This window comes from Cygnus atratus, chromosome 7 (genome assembly GCF_013377495.2).
Source record: "Cygnus atratus isolate AKBS03 ecotype Queensland, Australia chromosome 7, CAtr_DNAZoo_HiC_assembly, whole genome shotgun sequence".
Taxonomy (NCBI): Eukaryota; Metazoa; Chordata; class Aves; order Anseriformes; family Anatidae; genus Cygnus; species Cygnus atratus.
This window is the reverse complement of record NC_066368.1, coordinates 3,278,457-3,301,741: the sequence shown is the minus strand read 5'-3', so window position 1 is coordinate 3,301,741 and position 23,285 is coordinate 3,278,457. Positions and strand designations below refer to the sequence as shown.

General features: G+C 38.5%; 1 protein-coding gene across 3 annotated transcripts in view; it reads right to left on the bottom strand.

The window, feature by feature from the left end:
* ADAM12 (ADAM metallopeptidase domain 12) overlaps positions 1-23,285 on the bottom strand; it is a 181,515-nt gene that overhangs the window by 131,517 nt on the left and 26,713 nt on the right. For all 3 annotated transcript variants that reach the window (XM_035547503.2, XM_050711794.1, XM_035547504.2), the window contains exon 3: positions 3,658-3,731. In XM_035547503.2, the coding sequence (XP_035403396.1) occupies positions 3,658-3,731 (74 nt within the window). The remainder of the gene's footprint in view (positions 1-3,657; positions 3,732-23,285) is intronic.

Here is a 23,285-nt window from a genome sequence, read left to right as displayed (position 1 = left end):
GACAGTGAGAGAGGCTCTCAACTTCTGGAGGTCCTGGGATCTTAGGGGATTTAGAGGATAAGATGGAGACTTACACCATGGCCTGGGGTGGCTTTTGCCTCCTGAAAAAATAGAATTTTTTTCACTGGGGGAAAGGCAGCGATCTAACCTCATATATTTCGCCCCTTTTTATATTGTTTTGTTAAAGGTTGTGTTTTAAACCTGACCAAAAAGAACACGAGATTATGTGGAAATAAATAGTAAACTGCTACTCCGAACCACTCGAGCTTTGCCTTTCCATCTGTCCCCCCAGACCTGCTGCCCCTTACAACTGGGGCACACATTCCCACCAGAATGAAACCATCCAAGAAGCACCTGAGATGAGACGCTGATGCCGACATCCTTAGGGCAAAGCTGTCCTACCTCCCTGCTGTCCCTTGAGTGCCCTCCACTTATCTCAGCTTTTTATCTTTAACTGCCCTTCACTCCGCTGTACATGGATTTGAAAAAGCTCTCTAACATCTGTTCAAAGTTATATTTCTTTGACATCCGTAATTATGACCTTTGTCAGCAAATCATTTAAGCATGAAATTAACTTTGAAAATAAGTAATTCCGCTGACTTTACCTGGATTACTCATATGTTTAAAGTTAAAAGAATACTTAAGTGCTTTGCTGTATTCAGACCTACTTCTGACAGAGTAAAATGTTTCCAGTTGAAGACGAACAGCAAGTAGTCACATACTGTTCTACTCTGCAACTCAGATTTAATCTTATGGGGATTTTGACTCACAGTATTAAGACAACTTTCCTCTAAGATCCACATGCTGCTTAAAGGAATTTCTATGTGCATATATTATTGTCCCTTGCACCACAGAAGTGCATCAGTATTACTGATGTGATGTACACCAGTATAGCCAGCTACTCCTAAGGGTGGTTTATTTTGCAGCTGAGAGATGATTTGCTGATTCTGGAAATCTCTCTCTCTATGACAAGTGTTTCTAAAACATTTAAGGTACTACAGAGCTCAAGGTTCTCAAGAGTGCAATCATATTTTGCAAATAAATCATAGCAAGAAATGTTCATTGCGACATAAGATTGCTAGTCAGTTTTCTACAATCGACAAAGTAAATTCAAGGCAAATAAGTTTGTTTTTGCAAATACAGATGTGCGATACCTGAAAAATAATCACCAGATTATTTAATGAATAAATACTACAGCTGGAAAACAGAAGATTTTAAACCTTAAGTGGTGAATTTAGGTACCAGCAACCCCTTCAGAATTAACTATAACATGTTGCCCTATAAATACAAACACATTTTGCTGAATCTAAAAATCAGAAAAACACCAAACTGACATTAAATATTTCCATAGATAACAGATGGTTTAACGCATCAGTCTCCACTTGGGGTTTCCTAACGCATCTGAATCATATTTTGAGTATAACTGAAGGTTTGGAAAATCTCTAAGGTTTTCAATAAATGGATTTTAATGTCAAGGCTACTCAAAGCAGCTGTTTCTACTAAGTATGGAAAATCATATCCAGTTGTTTTATTATTTTTTTTGCATGACCCAATGCAGAAATTATGTAATTTAGGGGTCCCGTCCACCTCCACCCCTACCACCCTCCAAGGAACAGCATGCTTTACATGAAACTGCAGTAAAATAACAGCACACGTATCAGAGCTTCATATCTGTTGTCACTTACTACTCAAAAAATATGTTTGTGTTTGGCACACTGCTACTTAAAGCATGCTGGCTTAATGGCTACTCCAGTGCTGAGCAGCAAGGCTTTCAAGATATCTGAGCTGGTTTGTGCCAACCTCAGGAGGATGGGCAGGCTGGAGGACACAGGGTCTGTAAGCACAGCTGCTGGTCCTCTCTGCAGCCTCAAACACTCACAGGCAAGAGCTGCAGCGTGGAAATGTCGCAAAAAATGTTCCCTTCCCTCACCTCCTCTGTTGCCACTCGCCTCTTGGTGGCAATGACCCAGCACCCAACGCTGTCAATGGGTCCGCGCACACACCCGCACTGACTTGCAACTCTCAGCCCATTATTTGTCTTGAAAATAAAAGTTAGCAGTGCTAAATGGAAAAAAAGAGGAAAATGATTTTGCAAAACTGTGACTTTTTTTCTGTGGTTTGGGATCAGTGAACTGCCTCATATGCTACAAACCCTAAGCACAGGCAAGGCTAACTTTAGTGTTTTACAACAGTAAAAGTATGTTGAAGATCCTGTTAAGACAAGAAACCTAATGTTGTCATCACCATACAAAACTCTTGTAGAACATAAACCTTCTGGTGTACGCCCCACCACAGACAGGTAAACTAGAAAATAACCATTACTAAGTATTTCTTAAGAAGCAGGGCTTGGAATTCTCCAAATCTGGTTAGTCAAACAGATGCTCTTGAGAGTTAATTTATAGTCCTGTCATCTCTGTTTTTAAAAGAGATGGAGATTGTATCTTACAGTTTTCTAAATCTGATTTTATTACAGGTACAAGAGAGTTTGGTATGTTCAGCAAGGCCTGTATTAGCAGTTTTATGTTCTTTTAATCGCTGACAGGAATGCAAATAGTTTCCTCAATTGCTGCATACTTCACATTCCTGAAGGAAGGCACACCCTTTGACAAAGATTAAGAGAATATAAAGTTAAATTCCTGTTTACTAAATGAATTAAATCCTCTTTTAGTTGCTCAAACAGAGCAACCTATGCATCGGGGAACTACATTCCTTTCAGGGATAGCAAAGGAACAATAAAGAAACATAGAAAATAATGTGAAGAAAGCTCATGATTTGGTCCTAATGTTGAATAATAAAGTGAACTGGATTCTATCACAGCTGGGTAATGTTAGGGTTTCTCCAAATGACTGGAAATAAAAAGCATTTTGTAAAAAGCCAAGGGGGAATGCTGCCCACAGCCACCAGGCTGGTCCCTGTCCAGCTCTCATGCTGGTGTATGGTTTCTGCTCACAGGATCATCGCTGCTATCCATCCCATGGACCCTCCCTGCAGCATCCCCTGGTGTCTATCACTGACAACTTCTGCACACGAGCACGAGTTGTCAAGAGCACATGGAAAAAGACGCAATATTTATAGCCCACAAATAGCTGTTCAAGCTCTGCTTTGATCATGGGCCTCATGAGCAGCATGAACATCCATCCCATCATCAACCCCTTGCCAACAAACCCACAGAGCTCCCATTTAAAAGTCCACCAGGGGTTAGGTCCCATTGCTTGACTCATACTCCCTGAGCAGACACCCACAGCCACTGCACAAAGGGAACCATGGTCACAGGCACCAGCAGGAGGGATAAGTCCTCCAAAAACTGTACCAAAGACTGTAGCATTTTCCACATTATTGTGAATAAAAGTTTTACTGTGGGAAAGGAGGACAAACCCAAACCAAATAGGAAGAGTGATCAACAAGAAAGCAGTGAAGGCAGCTTTTCTCTTTTCAGCCCCACAGAAATACAGACATACATACAGGTCCTTGCTTTCTTAGCAGAATGCAAATGCCTACAATCAAACTGGAACACAACACTCCAGATAGGGAGGGGCATGTTCTGTAAGGGCCCAGTAGCAAACATGCCCCCAGGTTACATTTAACCCTTCAGTTTTAACATTACCACCCCTCCCTAAGAATGCCGGTACAAAGTGAACGTGCTCCAAGGGTACTCACTCGTTTCTCTCCAGCTGGATGACCAGATGTTCTCCTTCAGCTTGTACCACCACCTGCAGCAGGGCTGGGTGATTCTGCAAAAGGAGAACGGAGTCGGATGAGTCTAAAACCAGAGCCAGCACCTCTCTCAGCCAGGGATCTGGGCACATCAGATGCAGAATCTGGCCCTGCCTGGCACAGTGCGAACACGCGGGGCTTCACGCTGGTGTCCTTGGGACAGCGTGGTGTGCAACACAGCATCTCGAGAACTTGCATCTTTCCACACCAGAGCATGTCTTGAAGATCAGCATAGCAATGAAGTCCACATCATTCCCACGAGATACCTGATACAGTTATGACTTTTCTCACTTTCCTCTCCGTATAATAGTACAGTGAGATTAAACACTGATATAATCTCCTATTAATGTTCAGTCTTGCTGTAGGATTTTTTGAACTGAGATCAGGGTAATCAGGTTTGCGCTTTGCATGACCATTTCCAGTCTCTGCTAGCCAAGCTGGAAGCTGGTGCCTCTGCCCTCAGAGCAGACCTGCAGTGCTATGGCCACAGTCAGCAGGGTGGCTCTAACAGAAATAGTTCTTCCCTTAGGGCTGAGCATGTTAAATATTTGCGTGCAGGAAGGACCCCACATGCGATGCAGATCTAAGACCATCATGGAAACTAAACATCAAGTATCGTCATGCTGAACTACTTGTTCCCTATAAACAGCTACATATTTTAATACATGTTGTTTCGTAAGAAAAAAAAATTAAGATTTAGCTAGAAAAAGAATTGGTGTTGGAGCAATTAGAAATATGGCTAGCAATATTATCAAGAATCTCTGTGAGAACAATAGACAAAGTATTTGTACACAGACAAGCATGCAAGAGAAATTTCTAAACAAGACATCAAGAGCAGAGCGCACAGAAATCCTGCACTCCGGCATGGAGCAGGGGTCAGGACATCTGGATTGCATTTTCAGCACCAACACGACTCTGTGCAATCTTCATATTGCTCTTCCCCTGACGGTAAAACAAGTTCTTTTTCATCTCAAGTATCTGAAGGTGAATTCACCACTTTGGGGGCTGTGAAAAAGCATCAGAAAAGTCTGCACACAGTGGTGACACATTCAATCCTGGAAGTGGGAGGGAGCGGGGGCTTAAACACTGCAGGAGGGGCAGAGCACCTATACGGGCTCTTAGAGCACCAAATTAGAAAGCACAGTTTACAATCTGCTAGCTACTCTTAATCCAGAGGTCTGCACTCACATGTATTCTAAGACCGTTTACACTTAACTTACATTTTGTTAAACAAACTTACAGGGTTGCGAGACAGTATTTCCTTGTTTTGAAATTCTGACAGTAGCTCAATAAATCAGTTGTTCCTCTGCACGCTCAATACACTTTTCTGAAGATTTATGCCAGCCAATTGCCAAACTGAGGCAGTCTAATCTTTAGGGGTATTGTATTTAATTGATTTATTGGGAAATATGTCTGAATGTGTGATTGCTGCAGTGGTGCCGTGATGCAGCCTTGGCTGTGTGACGGTCAGAGCACCCCACCCATAAAATGCAAGAATTTTTAAATGATTTGGAAAATTGTAAATGTTTATTAAAAAGTGAAATTATGAGGAGACTGTCGTAGACTAAACAAAATTGTAATTTTGTTATAATAAAAAATAGCTGACAACTCCCCGGTGCTCTCAGGCATTATTAAGTGCAGATTGTGACTGAGATACCATTGCTTTCTTCTCAGTGTCCTGCCCCACTGCTCGTGCAAATTCAGACATGTTTCCCTCTCCCCATGCAAAACAGCAACAATATTGAAATTCTTCATCTATGTGAACTTTGTAGGAACTAGATCCAACTAGAATGCTAAATAAAAGCTTCAGCCTATCCTTGGCATTCAGCAAACACATGGGAGTCATTTATTGGCATGAATATTTAGAGACAATGTTGATTACCACTTTAATATTAGTGCATTGGTTCCAAACCCTGTAAGAGATACATACTAGAGAGTTTTGAGAGAGTAGAATACAATTAATTACAATATAACACAGTAAATAATTAATATATTGCAGGAGCACAAATGGGTTCCTTTCAGCTAAAGGCCCTCTGTTAGTATGTAAATGATAACCATGTTTATTCATGAATTCTCACTGGTACTTATTTGACAATCAGTTGATGTTGCTAAGTTGTAAAGTTAAAAAAGCAGCTGCAGTATAAAACAGACTTCTACAAGACAAAAACTATCTCTCAGAGAATTCCTAAAGCTGAAACTACTCATTATTGAACACAATAATGTCTCCAGTTAGGATGCTGGACTGTTTTGCAGGAGACCCTGGTTTAGATCCCTGATTTATCACAGAAATATTTTTCAAGCAAGTGGCTCATTTTCTTTTATGCCATCTGGGAAGAGATGAAACTATACATTTTCCTATTCTGGCTGGTAGTCGTAAGCATAAATACAGTAAAAATTACAGACTGCTCAGGTGCTATGGTATTTGGAAACACATAGGCACTTAAAATGATACATTTCTAATGTGAAAGAAAAGCAAAGATCATTCAGAAAGTTTTTTGTTTTTTCCTTGCTAAAGTATACACTTGTGAAATTAATGAAAAAAATGAATTTTATTTTATTTTATTTTTTATTTTTTCCCAGCAGTACCGGTGAGCTCTCCATTAAAGTATTTACGCGGTTCTGCTACAAGACCTTAAAAACTCATTTCAAGTCTCATGAAACACTGTAGTACTCTCTCCTTACAATCAATATTTTCAAAACTGAATTGCAAGATGAAATGGCAATTACTGTAAACACTGATATTAGATAGCTGTTTTGTATTTTTTGTTTAGAATGATAAAAAGCACATTGTGAGTACACAGACTCTTCTGCTCAGAAACTTTTATAAAGAACAACTTGCTATAAGACTTTCTTAAGAATCAGAATAAATAATTTCCATATTGATACCAAAACTTATTCCACATATGATTGCTTTAAAATTATCAAACCTGACAGAAGTTAAAGTGAACCTTATGGAACCATTTACACCATATTCTTTAACACCACAACAAATACCATAATTATTTACACCATAATAATAAATAATTGTGAATGTTTTGACCTTTCTTTTCTCTACTGATTTACGTTTTTTAGTTCTTTCTACTTTAACTTCAATTTGCTCTTTTCTTTTTGACAACGTACTTGTGGAGTATCTCATCAATGCACACAAGCTGTTCCTTGATATCCTAAGAGGTAAAACAGACCTCAGGATGACTGAAGTAGTACTCTCCATCACTTTCTCCTCTTATTTAGAGCATTTACTTTCAAAATCCCCATCAAAATTTGTCAATGAAAAAAAAAAAGAAAGGTATTTCACCCATTAAATTGTTCCTTGTTTGCTTGCTTGCTAAGGGATGTTAGTTTGGTCACAGTGATAATATTCTGAAATCAGTGAAACAATAAGTAATGAACTTTTAGTTAAAGTCAAGCAAGAACTCTCTCTGATAAAGCACATAATAAATGAATACAGGCTTTCTGGAAAAACTGGAACCTGGTGAGACAGTAGGCTGTTTCTGAGTCACAGTTGTTTGTTTGTTTTCCCACAACAGAACTAAAATCAATATGCACAAGAAAAGGTAGTTTAATTAATACATGCTTTCAAGTACTTTCAAGTGCTCCCACCCTCCCACTTAATTCACATTGATCTCCAGATCTTTAATTAGAAAGAGAAAAGAAAGGATGGTTTGGGGACTGAGGGCTTCCCCTGTGAGCCTGGAGAGGGTGCGGGCAGCCCAGGTGTACCGCAGAGTCACCTCTGGGCTGGGACACCTGCACTCTGCTACGGGAAACAGCTAAACCCTCCAGCTGAGCCTAGCTCTTGCACCTCAACTCGTTTTGTGCTTCACTCACCCCTTCTGCCACTTTCCACCAACATGAAAAGTGAACAAGTTTTCAAACTCCTGTCTTTGTCTACATACGACACAAAGTATTTTAAAGACGTGCTCCTTAAATGCAGTGGTGAGCAGATAGGCAACTTCCTTCCCGTGAAGGCATCAGGACATTGCAATAGTAGCTCAAAACCAGCAATACTATATATATATACATATATATATACACATATATATTTCCCTTAGTTGCTCATGTTTTATCACATCAACACGAATACCAAGACAGAGCCTCAGCAGCAGACCTTGAAAGTCTCATACTTTCATGGAGTACTTTCTAATAATATTGATATAACAGCCACATACACACACACAAACACACACACACACACAGAGTTTTCTATGTCTGAAATACTAGTAGCTATCCATTTCGAGTAGATTTGTTCACCTTGGTGGGATGCCCATTCTGGAATTTCAATACAAAGTAGTTGTCACTGAGCATATTTTTCTGCACAGTAATCTAGGAAAAAGTCTTAATCACGGCTGGATCATCTCTTCCTTTGGGCTGTGGATTTGGCACACACTGTAATCACGTTGCAGTGCTGTTAGCTTTTCCCTTGATACTGACTGTTGAGATTGGGATAGAATATTTTGAGTCATTTCTTATTACATCTGAAGAGAGAGGGAACTGATGAAGCAGACAGTCCTAGTGCATATGTTTTTTACACCTTCCTCTCCATAAAGGATTTTATTGGATTAAGATATATGAGTTAGACCAGCACATAAAAGTTTAAAGAAAAAAATATTCTAGCAACTACATAATAGAAATAAAAGGAGATATCTAAAGACAAGAGAAAGAGTGTAAATAAGCTCAAAACAGAAGCATTAATTCATTTGGAAAGCCAAATGCATTTTCAGCTGTTTCAGATATCCAAATCCAGTATTTGAGAATAAGGATCAGCACAAGAAATAGAACCAAAAGGGATTATTTTGTTTCTCTGGTTTCAAATTAAGTTTTCAGTAATATCCTTGCATGGCAGATTGAAACAGGCAGATTTGTTTAATCCAACAAAGTGGTTTCCACTCCCTCCAGAACTGCTACTAGCTTCACTAAAGCCAACCTTGCAACAGGGCTGACTTTGCATGTGCCATCAAGTTGACCTACATCTGTGAAGTGCCTGTGACATGTCAGGCCACAGACTGCATGAATTATCCTCACACCTCACTGGTGGGACATTCCTAGCTTGAAATGGGTTGAGATGGGCAAGATTGTGAGGAAAAGCCTTCTAATTTTTTAAAAACTATAAACTGCAATTAGTTGTATGCACCAAGCTTCCTAACATCCAACGTGGACCAAAAATAAAAACACAGCAAAACTCATAAAATGTCACATTTAATAATTACTTGTCTGGGATTTAGTTCAAAGTAAAGAAATCACATTGTCAGTGACAAGCACAAGAGAAGAGACTTTGGAAGCCACGCCAGCCTTGCACAAAGCTTGTCAGAGATATGCATTGATGTAGCAGACCTTAGCAGCCTAAGTACACTTTTCCCATAGGATACATGAAGATACAAGAGGTGAGGATGATTTGTTCTGACTAGCTACCATGAAGGCAGCCCAGCTCTGCCATGTATATAGTCACGAATGGTGGTTTAACACAGTGTTATACAAGGCAATTGGATGCAGAAGCAAATCAACATTTGTTTATGAAAACAGAGGATTAGGGAAGAGATGTCTTCAAAGTACAGAGAAACCAGAACGTGCTTCTAGAACTTCAGTACCTATTTAGGATTAAACTATACACATAGCTTATTCATGCAGAAATTACCCACTCATCACTGGCTGAAGACAGTCAGTGAGGACTGTTGCAGTTTGGTAACCTGATTTCCCCCACTACTGACATAGGTCAAACAAGAGTAGATGATGTGATAGCCAAAGTATTCCACCAGGGGAAAATTTGAAGGTAATTTTTAATCCAGGGAGTCTTAAATTGAGCAAAAAGCATCAAGAATTACTCCGAGGATATGACCATATTTACTTTATCCTCTGCGTTTCTGAAAAGATAAATTCCAACACACACATACAAACAAACAAAACACACACAGACTAAAACAAACAAACAAATAAAAACAAACAATAACAATACTGCGAGGGTCATAAGTTTATGCTCTTAAACATAGCTCTGGAAGTCATGGACATTTGAGATGCATCAGATAGCTACATGCTAGGTGTTTTTTCTTGTGTCTGAATAGCTAGCATCAAGAATTAGAAATTGTGTAACTGAGAAAAGAGTACAGTATCTCCAGCAGGGATAAAATCTATGCCATTTTGTGCTATCTACATGAAAATATCTTTTTGTCCCTTATTTGTTGCACACTGATGTTTTGTGTTGGTGCCTCCACAATCTAAAAGGTGTGCTTACAGGTATTATATCCTTGAGCTGATATTACCCCTCCACTATCTGTAGTACACAAAGAGGAAAAATCTGGAAAATCTATAAGAAATAAAGCTATCTGGGGAATCTTACCATGATAACTGTAATTCAATCCAATAATCTGCAGTGCAAGCTGTCTACAAAGTATATACATTTAAGATAATTACGAGTGACAAAGAATACAATAAATTGTATGCATTGCTTTTAAATCAATGCATATTTATTTCTTTTCTTTTGGCTTTAGTTTAGAAGTGAACACAAGAGGCTGTGTTTCTTGCAAACACCTCCAAAATCAAGTGATATTTCATGCAGACATGAAAAGTATAAACATTTAATTCATATTGTCTTGCAAGCTCCTCAGGGCAGTGAACTCAGCTGTGCTTTCCTTACTGTCAAATGACAAGCATGTATCCCTGTGGCTGCATATAATGAGTAGTAACAAAGAGAACAGAGGGTTTTGCGGCAGATCTTTTTTTTCTACTGGAGTAGCAAAGAATCACAGCCCCTTAACAAATTGGCTGAGCCACTCCAGTAATGCACAAAACCAAAGGACTTCCAGGTTTGTTCCCAGCTCTAAGATGCACTGACTCTTCAAAAATAGAATGATCTACTGTTTGTTTTCTTGCTGGCAATACAAACAGATGCAAGCTCCTTCTACCTGGAAGACACAGTTTCTAATCTGAACCTCCATTTTTTTTTTTCTTTTTTACTTTTTTTTCTTTTTCTTTCTTGTAGAGCAACTCAACCTGTTTCTTGGTGGTAGTCACTCTTTTCCACCTTCTTGCTCCTGCTTCCTACATTGCCAGCCAGCTGCATGTGGATAGCTGCACACCACAAGGCACAGCAGAAACCAGCAGAAACCGTTGCACATGAGGTTCCAAGGCAGGGACAGGGCAAAGGCTCTTCTGCCTCTTCTCTTACAAGCTTCCCTACAGGAATAGAGAACTCCGAGGAGTTCCACAAACATGGAGCTCACGTGACATGCATAAAACAGGAGCTGTAGGACAGCCTTGGGAATGACCCAAATTCCCTTCACAGACTAAAAAGATTTTCAATTAAAATTAAAAAAAAAAAAAAAGAATGAGGTGCACTGCTTCTATACTACTCAGAGTCCCAGCCTCTGGCCATCAGTTTATTTGGCAACATGTGACAAATCTCTTACAAATCTCTATAAAAGGCTTTTTAAATTAACAGATTCCTGCTCACTGTTGGTGTCCCAGCATCCCTGTGCAGAGTTAAAAATTCAAGCAAATAACGCTCAAGAAAGAGGAAACTGAGAAGTTAATTGTGCCAGACCAAAATCAATAAAACTACACAGCTCTAGCACACAGTTTCCTGGTTTCCATGCAGAAATACAAAGCCAATGACTGCTCTGGGAAAAGGAAAGCTTGCTTACAATTTAGCTACAGCCTTTTTGCGAGTATTCCTGATTTACTTTTTTTCTTTTCTTCTTTTTTTTAAATTAAAGAATAACCTAACTAAAACATGTTCAGAATGTCATAACATTATGGATCAAATATTCCAAGAGGAAATCCAAAATAACCAGTTTGATGTTTTAAAGAAATCTGCATCTTCTGAGGCTGACTTGTTATGCTATGAATTTATTTGGTGTCAGTAGAAAGTCAGGCATGAAACTGAGTTCAACGTTTGCACCATATTTGCTTTATCAAGCACGGAAGTTGTGCTAAAACACATTTAAGTGCATATGGCCATCAACACAAGGATTAACAGTAACTACACAGTTTATGTGTTTAAAAAAAAAAAAGATCAAATGTATTCTTTCTATGTAATTACAACTAAACAGAGCAAATGGGCCAGCCTTGGCTTTTAAAATAGTTATCCAATTATCTGCTGAACTAAGAAGAAGAATAGTTAATGGTTAAGAATAGGTCAAAATCAATGCTTGCTTTTCAGGACAAAATTTGAAAACAATCTTTCAAAGATTCCTAAAAACAAGTTCAGAGAACAAACATTAGTGAATTATGACAATGGAGCTGGTGTTGCCAATACTCTGAAAAAGCTGGTCAGGAGCAAGCTACGCTATCCTTGGCCTCAGGATGTGGTTTGGGAGAAGGTGGCGTGTTGTAACACAAACCAGCCAATGCAAAGTATTGAAGCCCTTCCTGTATCTTTGCAGCAGGATGGATGCAAACCAACACAAACCAACATTCAGCATGTATTTATTACACTTCCCTGCATGCCTGATGACCTGCAAGGAGTCTGCTCAGCATCTGGAAGCAGGCGATTCGTTAGATTCACGATTCACAAAGGAAGGAAGAAAGGAAAAGGAAACAACATGTGTTTTTGACTGAATAGAGATGACTGCACCAAACTGCGAACTCAATTTTGTATTAAGAACAGCTATTAAAGACAAAAATTAAATAACACATATGCTTTTAGCCAGCTCTCATTTACTGCACTTTATCCCAAACAGACCTCTACCTAGGGTGCTGCCTGCCACCCCTTTGAAGGACAATCTCCATAAAGCTACCTGATGCCACCAAATTTTGTCATCCAGGTGAGGACCTGACTTCATGAAGCAAAGGACTTTCTACCCAATACAGCTGGTCGATCCCCAGCTTGGAAATGGGTCCTGAGAAGTGATTTTTAATGTGAGTCTGATGGAGAGGTGTGGAGTTTGCTATTGCCACACGCTCACTGAGATGGCTGGAGAGCCCCTGCCCTGTCTGCTCTCCGTCACGCTGGCAGGAGGCTGATTGCATCTGTGCAGATTTTAGCTTTCTGAAAGAACTGTAAATATAAAGGTCTTTTTAATGGTAAAAAAAAAAAAGGAGAAGGATAAGAGGCTGGTTAAAAATAAGTCCTTCTCTCCGCTGTTTTTCCTTACTGTGTTACCCTAGAAGGATAAAATGGCAATACCCACAGCCCTGTAAACCTCTGGGGGAGTATCCATGTTGCCTTCGAGTTGGAAAAGACTAGACACTACATGGCCTCAAAGGTATGAAAAGCACATGGCATCTGATCCTCCTGGCACCTGCTGTGCTGTCAGGGCTGCTCGTGGCAGCCTATTACCACCACCCTGGTCACTGATGGGTTGCTCTGTTAGAGGTAGGTTTAGTACCTGAAAAGATCAGCCCCAGCATCAGAAGTCTCTTGCTAACTCAAAGAGGGACTAAAACCTGGCACAGGAATGAAATAACCTGGACTTTGCTCAAAGTAAACCCATAGTCATTATATAGTATTTACACTATATGGACGAATCACAACTGTTCATTTTGCTATCAAACAGATGGGAGCAAAAAGTACCTAATGTTGGAATACATTATGTGCTGCTTAAACAATGCTTTGTGGAAGGCTGTGTGGAGAAAACAAACATGTCTGTTCTGTAGTAAACTGTTACAAAACAAAACTTAATAGAGCTGGCAGCTAGAAAGCAATTGCAGTGGGTCTGGGTAGTCTGAGTTACTAAACAGAACTTGTTGCAGACAGCCCTTTGCAATTTGGGTAATTATAATGCGAATGAACAGCTGTTGATATTTGCCAATTTTAAATGTACATGAACTTCTTTGAGGACTATGCCATGTAGATTTAGTACATCCCATTTGGGCTTAGTAGATTGTTCCACCACGCGTAGTTTTAAAAGTAAAATTCCTCCTTTCTGTAAGTACAATGGGGACTGTGACCTCCTTTTAACAGATACTTGATTACAACATTATGGTCTTCTGCCTTCCTCAGAAATCAAGGTCAAGCATGGACTCTGTCAGAGACTACATGTCATTGTAATTATATTTTATGCACCTTACTCCTGTTGTCCTGCCACACTTTCTATGAGTATTCCCATCTAATAGCTCTCAGTTTTACCACCCACACATCCACTATGCTCTAACAGACCTGGAACTGAACAGCAAACCTGAACCTCTTTAGAAACATCTCTCTCCTTCTGCACACGTAATTATTGCAGCATACATTTGTGGGGAACCCACAACTAGATTTAACATCTAGCCACAGTGGGGAAAAGAATTACCATGATAATTACTTCTGATAAGAAATGACACATCATCTAGATTATTTCTGAAAATGTTTTCCACAGCAGTTGTCTGGAATGCTGAGGAGGGATGAGCTGCATATGTTACACGTGGGTGCTACAGGCACAATGTATTTGTGTATGTTGGGGAACTGGCAGATCAAGAGAAGTGTGTTTCAGAGTCAATAGAAAATTAAGTTCATTCTGAATTGCACCCGTAATGGGCATTATCTGAGCTACCTGAGCACTCTTTGCAACCCTTCAGTGCCATCGGCATCCTCAGAGCACTCTGCAACTCAGACAGTCTCAGGATAGAGGTTTTTCTGTCGTCATACAGGTTTGCAAAGCCGTTGAAGAGCAGAAACAAAAAGCACAGTCAGATCCCTCCCAGTATTTCCACAGTTCAGCTACCTAGCACAGAAAGAACTGACACAAAATACTGTAGCAATTTTGTCCACCAAGAACCAAACTGGAATGGCCACCCATTTCACTGAACTGAAAGTCAACTCCAAACGCTCCAAGAAAGCTCATAAATTATTCTGTCACTGAAAGAGGATTTCAGATGCTTTTTGTCTCCCGTCAATATAAATCTGGCTGTGCTCAGTAAGTTATATTAAATGCACATGTATCTCCTTCAAGCCACATTTCATGCTCTCCAAACATCTTTCTCTAAATTAGATCCTTTCATATTCCTTGAAAAGCTCAGTTCTTAATTAGGAAAGAGTTCTGATTTTCCATTTTCATTAATTTATTTGATTTCAAGATTTTGAAGCCGGAGTAATTGCAACTAAATGAAACTTACTGAAAGACAAAAAGATACAATCAGATTCAGACAATGAGAAATTTAAGATTTTTTTTTATATACAAGTAAAGGGTAGGTCTAAATATCCTGGCTAAGCTGAATCCTTGACAATGCAACAATCTCCAGAGAAGCAATGATACGTATTTTGCTTCTCTGAATGAACTCGGAGGGTTGGCCAGATTAATGCTTAAATCACTTAATTATTTGGCTTAATTCACATGCTGTTCTTCACTTTCAGATCGCTCCTGCTCCCCTCCAATCAGACTGCTTCACTGCACCAGGTCTGTGCCAAGATCTCTGAGCTCAGACTTCATTCTCTCTAAACAACTTTTCATATTATGTGGCTCAGATTAAATCTTCTTTGCTAATTTGTTATTGCAATCACAGATGTGCTTCTGGATTCAAGTTCCCTTTTGCATCACAAATACTGGAATGTGAACCAGAAGTGAGGAGCTGGTGTCTAATTTCCACTCTATCAAGCTGTAATTTGTCTCTGATGATCTTTTGAAGGTGATGAATGAGTTATATGAAAACAGATCAAATATTAATATTTTTTAAACTAATGGAAGGGGAGATTTCACCCCAATCTTAGGCTACTCAAGATAACTTGACAAACTTTCCAAAGCTGTACTTCCAAGACACATTAATCATTTTTATGTCCTGGAATGTGCCCTAAGAGAAAGAAGGATCTGAAGATTTCCTAGTAAAGCAAATGATATTGCCAACCTGTGGGCAGCATCTCACATTTTTCTACTTAATTTGAAAGATACTTTACTTACAGATTCCACATTTATACGTATACATTCTCATAGAAAATAAATGACACAAAGTAGCATGGAAAGCTCAGAAAAGCTATCTAAGAAAACATGTCCTAGAACAAAAACATATGTTTTATTCTGAATGATAACTCAGAGATCAAAAATATTAATGGCCAAAATATTTCTTGCCACAAAGACAAAGACAAAACACAGATGAAAATGCCATTTCCACTAACATATACATAAAAAACTGTAAAAAAAATGTATTAATTAATTATAGAGTACATTTTAAAAGATGTCTAACTAGGAGAAGATAGAAGGCTAATATACAGTTAATTCCTCCTGTAGATAATATCCTTAAGTATTTTCAATTGCTAAAAAATCTTATGAAAATCTGCTTCATTATTGCTTATAGGCTCAGTAAAAATGCTATAAAATGATATTTCTAGAACAAGCTCTCATGACATATTAGATAAACCTGCAGGTCTAAAAAATTACCCCTCTATCAAGGTTATATAAATTGATATTAAAGCTCAACAAAGATCTCCTTTACACTAAATCATCTAGAAATAACACACCCTTTCTCCATTGAAGGACATGAGGTAAATAACTGAAGAGGAGGTTAAAAACAGATAATCAATTATTTTAGTTAGCTTCAGGGTTACTGCTGAAATTTTCAGCCCTTTAGAGAAAAGGCAAAAATCAATATAGCAGAGCATTTTAAGATAACAAAGAAAGAAACATCTCAAAGGCATTTGCAACCTGTGATAAAAGTATAAAGAAAAGTTTGCTGTCACCTTCAGCTGCTCTACCATGAGCAAAAATGTTCTTGCTTGTTTGCTGAACTGGCTGCACAGGGTGAGAAAACAACAACAACAACAAAAAAAACAACACCAATTTTGCAGAAGGCTCATAAAACGTTTCAATTACCCAACCTCAGTCTCAGGGACCAGTACAACAAAACAGAAGGAGTAAGAACATTTTTCAGTTCAGCCTGTGGATGCTGGAGCTGAATACCCATAGGAGCTGTGGGAAAATAGACCAGACAGTAGCACTGAAATTATGGAAGAAAGCAGCCGTTGTTCCTGCAGCTAGAAGATGATGAACAAGTAGAGTTGTATGCTGCAAACTCTATTTTAATTCTATATGCAACAGGATCTATTCCGAAAACGTGCCCCTGCAAATCCAGGCTACCAGATCATCCCATCAGGACAGCACAACATCTATCTGCCTTTCTGGACAGCTCTCAGTTGCCTTTATGCGTATCATATGCATATCATTCAAGTATGCTTCTACATACTCTTCTTGTAACACCACTTTTTGTAACAGTTCTGCTTTGCTTTTGCCTGCCTGCCCCAATACCAGAAGCCAGTGAATTAATAAAGGTAAGAGAATAATAAAGATTACCTGAAACAGCCTATTGTATGCAGTTTTGCCTAAGCAAATGCAGTAAAGCTCTGAAAACTTGTTGATTTAAACCTTGGTGATAGTCTCAAATTCTCTGCTTCTTCTTTCATTATTATTTTTTTTTTTAATTTTTATTCTTTTCTCCCCCCCCCCCCCCCCCCACTTCTCCCCCAAGTATTAAACTGCAATGGAAATTTGAATACACCAGTGTCCCTAGGGCTGGACTAGGATATACAGGGTATTTCAATATCCGCATTAGATGGATATACCATGCCATATGTGGCTGAGCTCCCATCAGCTTTGTAGATTTATTGTTTCATGAGGGAAAATTCTCACTTTTAGACACAGAGGAGTCTTCCTATCCAACCTAGAACAACAACAAGCTAACTACCTTAAAAAAAAAAAAAAAAAAAAAAACATACATTTTCAGCTTAACATTAGGAAGAGTTGCTACCACAAAAGAGATACATCACCGAGGAGCACAGAGTGAACAAATATGTTGAACACCTGAAAATTTCCAACAGGCCAACCTCATGTTTCCTGCCCCAGATAAGCCACACTCAGCATCCAATCTACTTTCTACACAGCTTCTAACATAAAGCTGCAGAAAAGATACTGAGAGGAAAAAAAAAATTAGAAAAAAAAAAACAACGAACAACCAGCTCTTAACTGAACATGTTTCCATTCAGTTGATCCTTTGAACAACAACAAAAAAAAAGACAGAAAAAACAACACCATGTCTCTGTTCACTGCTAATTAAAAATAAAACAGCTCTGAAACACAGCCCATGTGATCTACCAGAAGGACTTTACAGCCCAAATATCCCAGAATGTGTTTTGAATTACTTCTTGCTTATTGTAAACAGTTGAAATTGTCATCTCAGGATTTGGTCTATTTATGATGCACTGCAGTTAAATCCCCTCCTCCCTTCCCCCTTCCTGAAAAGCTTTTGAAGCTTTGATGCTTCTCAGAGTAACAGATGACAGAGATACAAGTCTGCTGCTGCCACCCAACATTGTTTAATGGCATTATGCTCCCAGAAAGCCTCTGGTGAAGCCTGGATATTTCTGCATAACAAGTTTTCTGTAAAATCCAAAAAGATATACAAAAGAGACTTTCAAAAGATTAATCTTCCCATGAAAGTTTTGTTTACAATATTTTATACCATATACTTTGGAAAGTGGCAATAAGGTAAGTGTTATTACAAGGCACAGTCAACAGTTCACATGGGCATTGTATTTTTTTGTAACCTGTCTCTACAGAATGGCTTATATCTCCTTCCTGAATCTCCAAAACTCCTGAAAGAAAGGATTTCCTCAGGCTGTCTACTACTGTTTTCTAAAACTGTCAGGCATGTTTATACCAGCCTCTACCACTGCTCAAGTGAGAACCTCCCCATGCATAAGTTGGCACCAGTCTGCGAGACAGAGACGTAACACAATCTCCATTTCACAGATGAGCAGCTATGGCAGGGAGAAGCTAATTGACTTGTCTGTGATTACCTGGGAACTCTGCAGCACAACACAAAATTTAACAAGTCCTTCCAGAGCCCTAAATAATTCCTCCCTAAACCCAACCTCCTCAGGTTATAAATATCACAACCTCCCTGGCATCCCGATCTGCTTCTGTGATTTCAGTGAATGTCCTTGAATTAATAATAACATTTAAAACAACAAAAACAAAAGGTTCAACTTCTTCTGGAACACTTTCTCTTCACCCAGTTGAGACAGCATTATAGTTTAAGTTGTCTATATACTATTTAGAATCTGGTTCTAAACTGTGCTAAGTTATTAATTGGAAGAGGAAGAAAAGACATAGGTCAACAGTCTTCATCTTAGGCAAGAAATTGAAGTGTTCCCTGTGAAGGAAGTGTTCAGGTATCAAAAAAATATATAATAATAATAATAAAAAATAGATAAAAAATCCAAATCTTATTCTTTGAAATCTAGAGATGATAAAATCTTGCAAAGCAGATTTTTATATAAAGGAGAAAGAATGGTCTTCGCTTCACTTCAAATCATAGAAAATGTGGATTAAGGAACTTCAGAGGTTCCTGCCCCATGTCAAGATCAACTATACCTCTCTCGTTAGCAGCTGTTTCTCTGGTGTTTCTGAAAACCAAGTGCACTCAGAGACTTCAAAGCTTCCCTTCCTCACTGTATGCATGTAAATACATCCTTTCCTCATTATCTTCATTACCGAGCTCTTACTTGCTGCCTTGTAAGGCCATTCTTGTTGCTGCTAGACAGGGAGCATATCTAACAGTGGCACAGGAACTAATTACTGCCTCCTACTTTCCCGCAGCCTTTTACATACTTGAAGATTCATTATGTCTCCGCTCAGCCTTTTTCTCTTTCAACTGGACCGACATCCCAGTTGTTTACTCCTCACCACAGGCCATGCTTTCAGACCACCAACCACTGCCTGCACTCCTTCCTGTGTTCCCCCAGGTGACCTATCTCTTTCGTGAAGGGAGTTGCCCCAAACAGGATATAATACAGCAGCAGAAGCCCTGGTGATGCTAATATAGGGAAGACTTTACTCTGGTAAATAGTGGTATATGGCACCAGACCTGTTTTTTGTACTCCTACCTCATACAGGTAAGCAGTGTGCAAAGAAGAAAGCTTCTGAAAAGGTTCATTAGCATCAGTATAAATAGTAAATGTTTGCCAGATATGGATACTACTGCACTGTCGTGAAGTGTCAACAAACACAGCGTGTTTAGAATACGACTTTGAAGCACAGGAGCAAGCCAGAGTCTTCTGACAAGTATAAAATTATATATCATCTTTTTGGAAATTTCATTCAGGCTTGGCAACGTATAATAGAGAAAGGCTCTATAGGGTTCCCTGACTGTGGTGATTTCCTGAGATGATCAGAAAAGGAGGATTTCAGAGGCATATCATGAAGCTTAAATGAGGAGCTTTATTTTCCAGCAGAATGGAGAGTTTCAGAGAGGAACTCAGATGGACAACTCATTCGAGCATCTTCACCTGTGAGGGCCTCCTGAGTCCTGAGCAACTAAATCTGAACTGCCCTAGCTGAGGGCTGCTGTGTTACTCCCTCAGACAGCAGTTAATTGCTTTTACATAGAAACTCTGGTGCTAAAGAAACCTAAATTTCATGATAAACTGGATAAAGAAGGTATATCAACTTCCCCCAAAACAACTCAATCAAATTTTGATTTGTAAATCAAAATTCACAGATAAGAATACCTTGTACATACAAACATTGCCTTAGGCTAAATATGTGGGACAAGTTATTTCCTTTCCTATGTCAAGACTGTGACGGTGACATTGCATCAACAGACAAGATAAAACTCCATAAAATGGAAGAATCAAATCTGCACATTCTAAGAGATGCAGAGAAATGATTTTGTGAGATAGGTAAAGACAGCAATAAATTGGCATATGACTTTATTCAATGTTGAAGAAATGTCTCATTTGTTCACGGTGGACTGTCAGGAGCCAGACATCACACCAAAGGAACAGGTCATGAAAGCAATTTCACTATTGCTCTTGAGGAACTTTAGAAACTCTCATTGCTATAATGGGAAAATGTACATATGAAATACAAAAATGCAGAATGTAAGAATTTAAAATGACATGGTGGCTGCTGAAGAGGCAATAAAAACATACCATGTTGTTTCCAAATAATTTTCCGTGACTGTGTTAATTTAATAATTCACTCTCAGTTTAAGTAATGTGTCTTGGTGAGACGCTTTGTCTTTTACCAGTGATGTATTGATTTTCCTTTCACCAAGAAAAGTGAAGGTTTTGCTGGGAAATAAACAAACAAACAAACATGCAACAGCAAAACCAAAATGAAACACCCTCCTTTCCATAACATTGCCATTGAAAGAGACTTGAAGCAGAGACTGGACTCCTCTAAGTTATTTAGCACTGAACACTATTGCATTTAGCATTGAACACTGTAAAAAACTTTTTGACATTTCCCTGAAAAAAAAAAAAAAAAAGAAGAAGAAGAAAGAAGGAAGAAAAGAGGGAGAGGAGAGGAGAGGAGAGGAGAGGAGAGGAGAGGAGAGGAGAGGAGAGGATATGGGATATGGGATATGGGATATGGGATATTCATCAATGCAGTGAGGAAGCCTCAGGAATATCTTTTAAAGGAATCGTCCAAATCTAGCTGACATTGTCTTCCATCTCAAACACAGGTTTGGAGAAATTGCTAAATACTTATTCTGTGCAGGCTGAAACGGGAGTTGCTTTCTATCATACACACTGAGGTTTCTTTTTAGATTAGTCAGTAAAAGAAGCATGGAAGTGTATTAAAACTTATAAGTTGTGTTTTAAAAATAAATTGATGTTTGATGATTGAATTGTACATTTGAGGGCAGTAAAAATGTGCACTTGAAAGAAAAATACATAATACCCTAAAATAATGTTTCTCAAATGTTCCTTAAAAAACAGTGTTTTCATGTCACTGTCATTTCCATCAAAGAAAGGTGATTGTGCTAAAGGGGACTCGGACTGATTTATATAGCTCATCATATACTATAAAAATTTCAATTAATGTTCTTCACAGTACTTACAAGCTGCTCTTAAATTGCCTCTAAGATTGTAACACTGAAAACCCTTGTACTCAGCATTGCAAACACTCCTCCTCTTTAATTCTTTGGAAACTAAAATCTTGAAAATATTTGTTCCCTTGTTCTGACAACACATGCGTGATTTATCCACACATGCAAGACATTCATCTTTCCCCCAGAAGAGCAAATCCTTGCTCCCTAAAAGTTGTATAGTGTGTGAGTATGAATACAAATAACTTTTTTAATCTGAAAAGGCCATTACCAAAAATCAAATTTATGTCCCATGGCTTGGATTAAACTTTATTCCCATTTTATAGATGGAAAAGGTCAAGCCAATAAAAGGGGAGATGTTTGACTATACAAAGTTAGGTTTCCATCTTTAAAAAAATAAATAAATAAATAAAAGGAAAAAAAAAAGAAAGAAAGAAAAAAGAAAACCATTTCTATCCATATCTTAAATTTGCCCTCTGTGACTTGCAGTGTTCCCAGGCTCTCAATGCTTCGTCTCCATAGAGCAGCGGTTTCCTTTCCTCTCTCCCTCCTATGGGGATCCTGGGAAACAACCACATGTGTTTGGAGGGCTCCCACAGATCGCAGCTTAAACCAGTCCACCACTATTCCCTTTCTTCCTTTATAATCAACATACCAAGTCTGCAAGCAATTCTGCACTAAAACTTGCAATGAAAATGGAGGTCAATATTTTGAAATATATTTTTGTTGCAATTAAAACCTTTTACAATCAGAAACATTAAAGTAATAAATAGGTACTCAGGAAAGTATGAAACATAGAACTTTAAAATTAATTACAGGCATTTAAATTGATTTAAATTTCTCTCTATGGGATGTACTTTTATGATTTTGTTTTGTTTTGTTTTTTACATACACCACTCACTTAATTTACAGTAATTTATATGCTTCAATGTATCTCAATAGCTACTCCACTAACAAACATGACGTCTCTTGGCAATAAAAGGTTAAAATTCACTTTGCCCTCTGACTATAACAGAAATACCTTTGCAAGCTAATGACTGTAACAGGCTGGTCTGTTCCCAAATAAACATTCTAGGGATTTCCTGAGGTGTTTTGTTTTGTCTTTTTTTTTTTCTTTCAATTTTTTAATTGAGAGAATAGAATTTGGAGGGTGCAGGCAGCTTAGGTGCCATTTCAGTCAAAAATGTGTATATGTTGTCTTTCTATATGCTTTTAAAGTTAAAAAAAAAAAACATTTACACAGCTTCTGGATATTCATTTTATAGAAAAAAAGAAATCTTTAAAGCTTATCCAACTCATCTCCTTCTGCCAACTTTCCTTGCCAACTCTTTCTTAGTAATGCCAGTAAATGCCAAAAAAAGTCTGGTTTAAACAATGTTTCTGTCTGTTGCAACCAAGAGAAAGGCATTTTCTGTTGGAGATACTTGATTTAGGAATCCCACTTTTTCTTCTGTTGCTGAAAATGCACCCTGACTATGCCAGTGTAGGCTGAAGGGAGGGTGCAGTATTTAAACGGTAATATTCCAGAAGTAACTTTAAGGACAAAATTACGCAGTTTCTCTTATTGGCTTTTCCCGCAACAGATTCATTTCCAGAAATTCCCCTCTCCTTTGAAAGAGGCAGATGCAGTATCTGCCAAGGAATCGGTCCTTTTTGGGGCAGGGATACTATGGCTGTTTAGATTAACACATCTCTGAGCTTTTGTCTCATTGTCACTTGCCAGGAGTTGAAGCAGACCTCCTTCAGAAGCATTTCTTTTTCAGTACAAGATGTACTTAATGCAAAAACATCTAGGGAAGGATGATGGAATGGGTGAAACTAAAGTAAATAATGTCATCTGA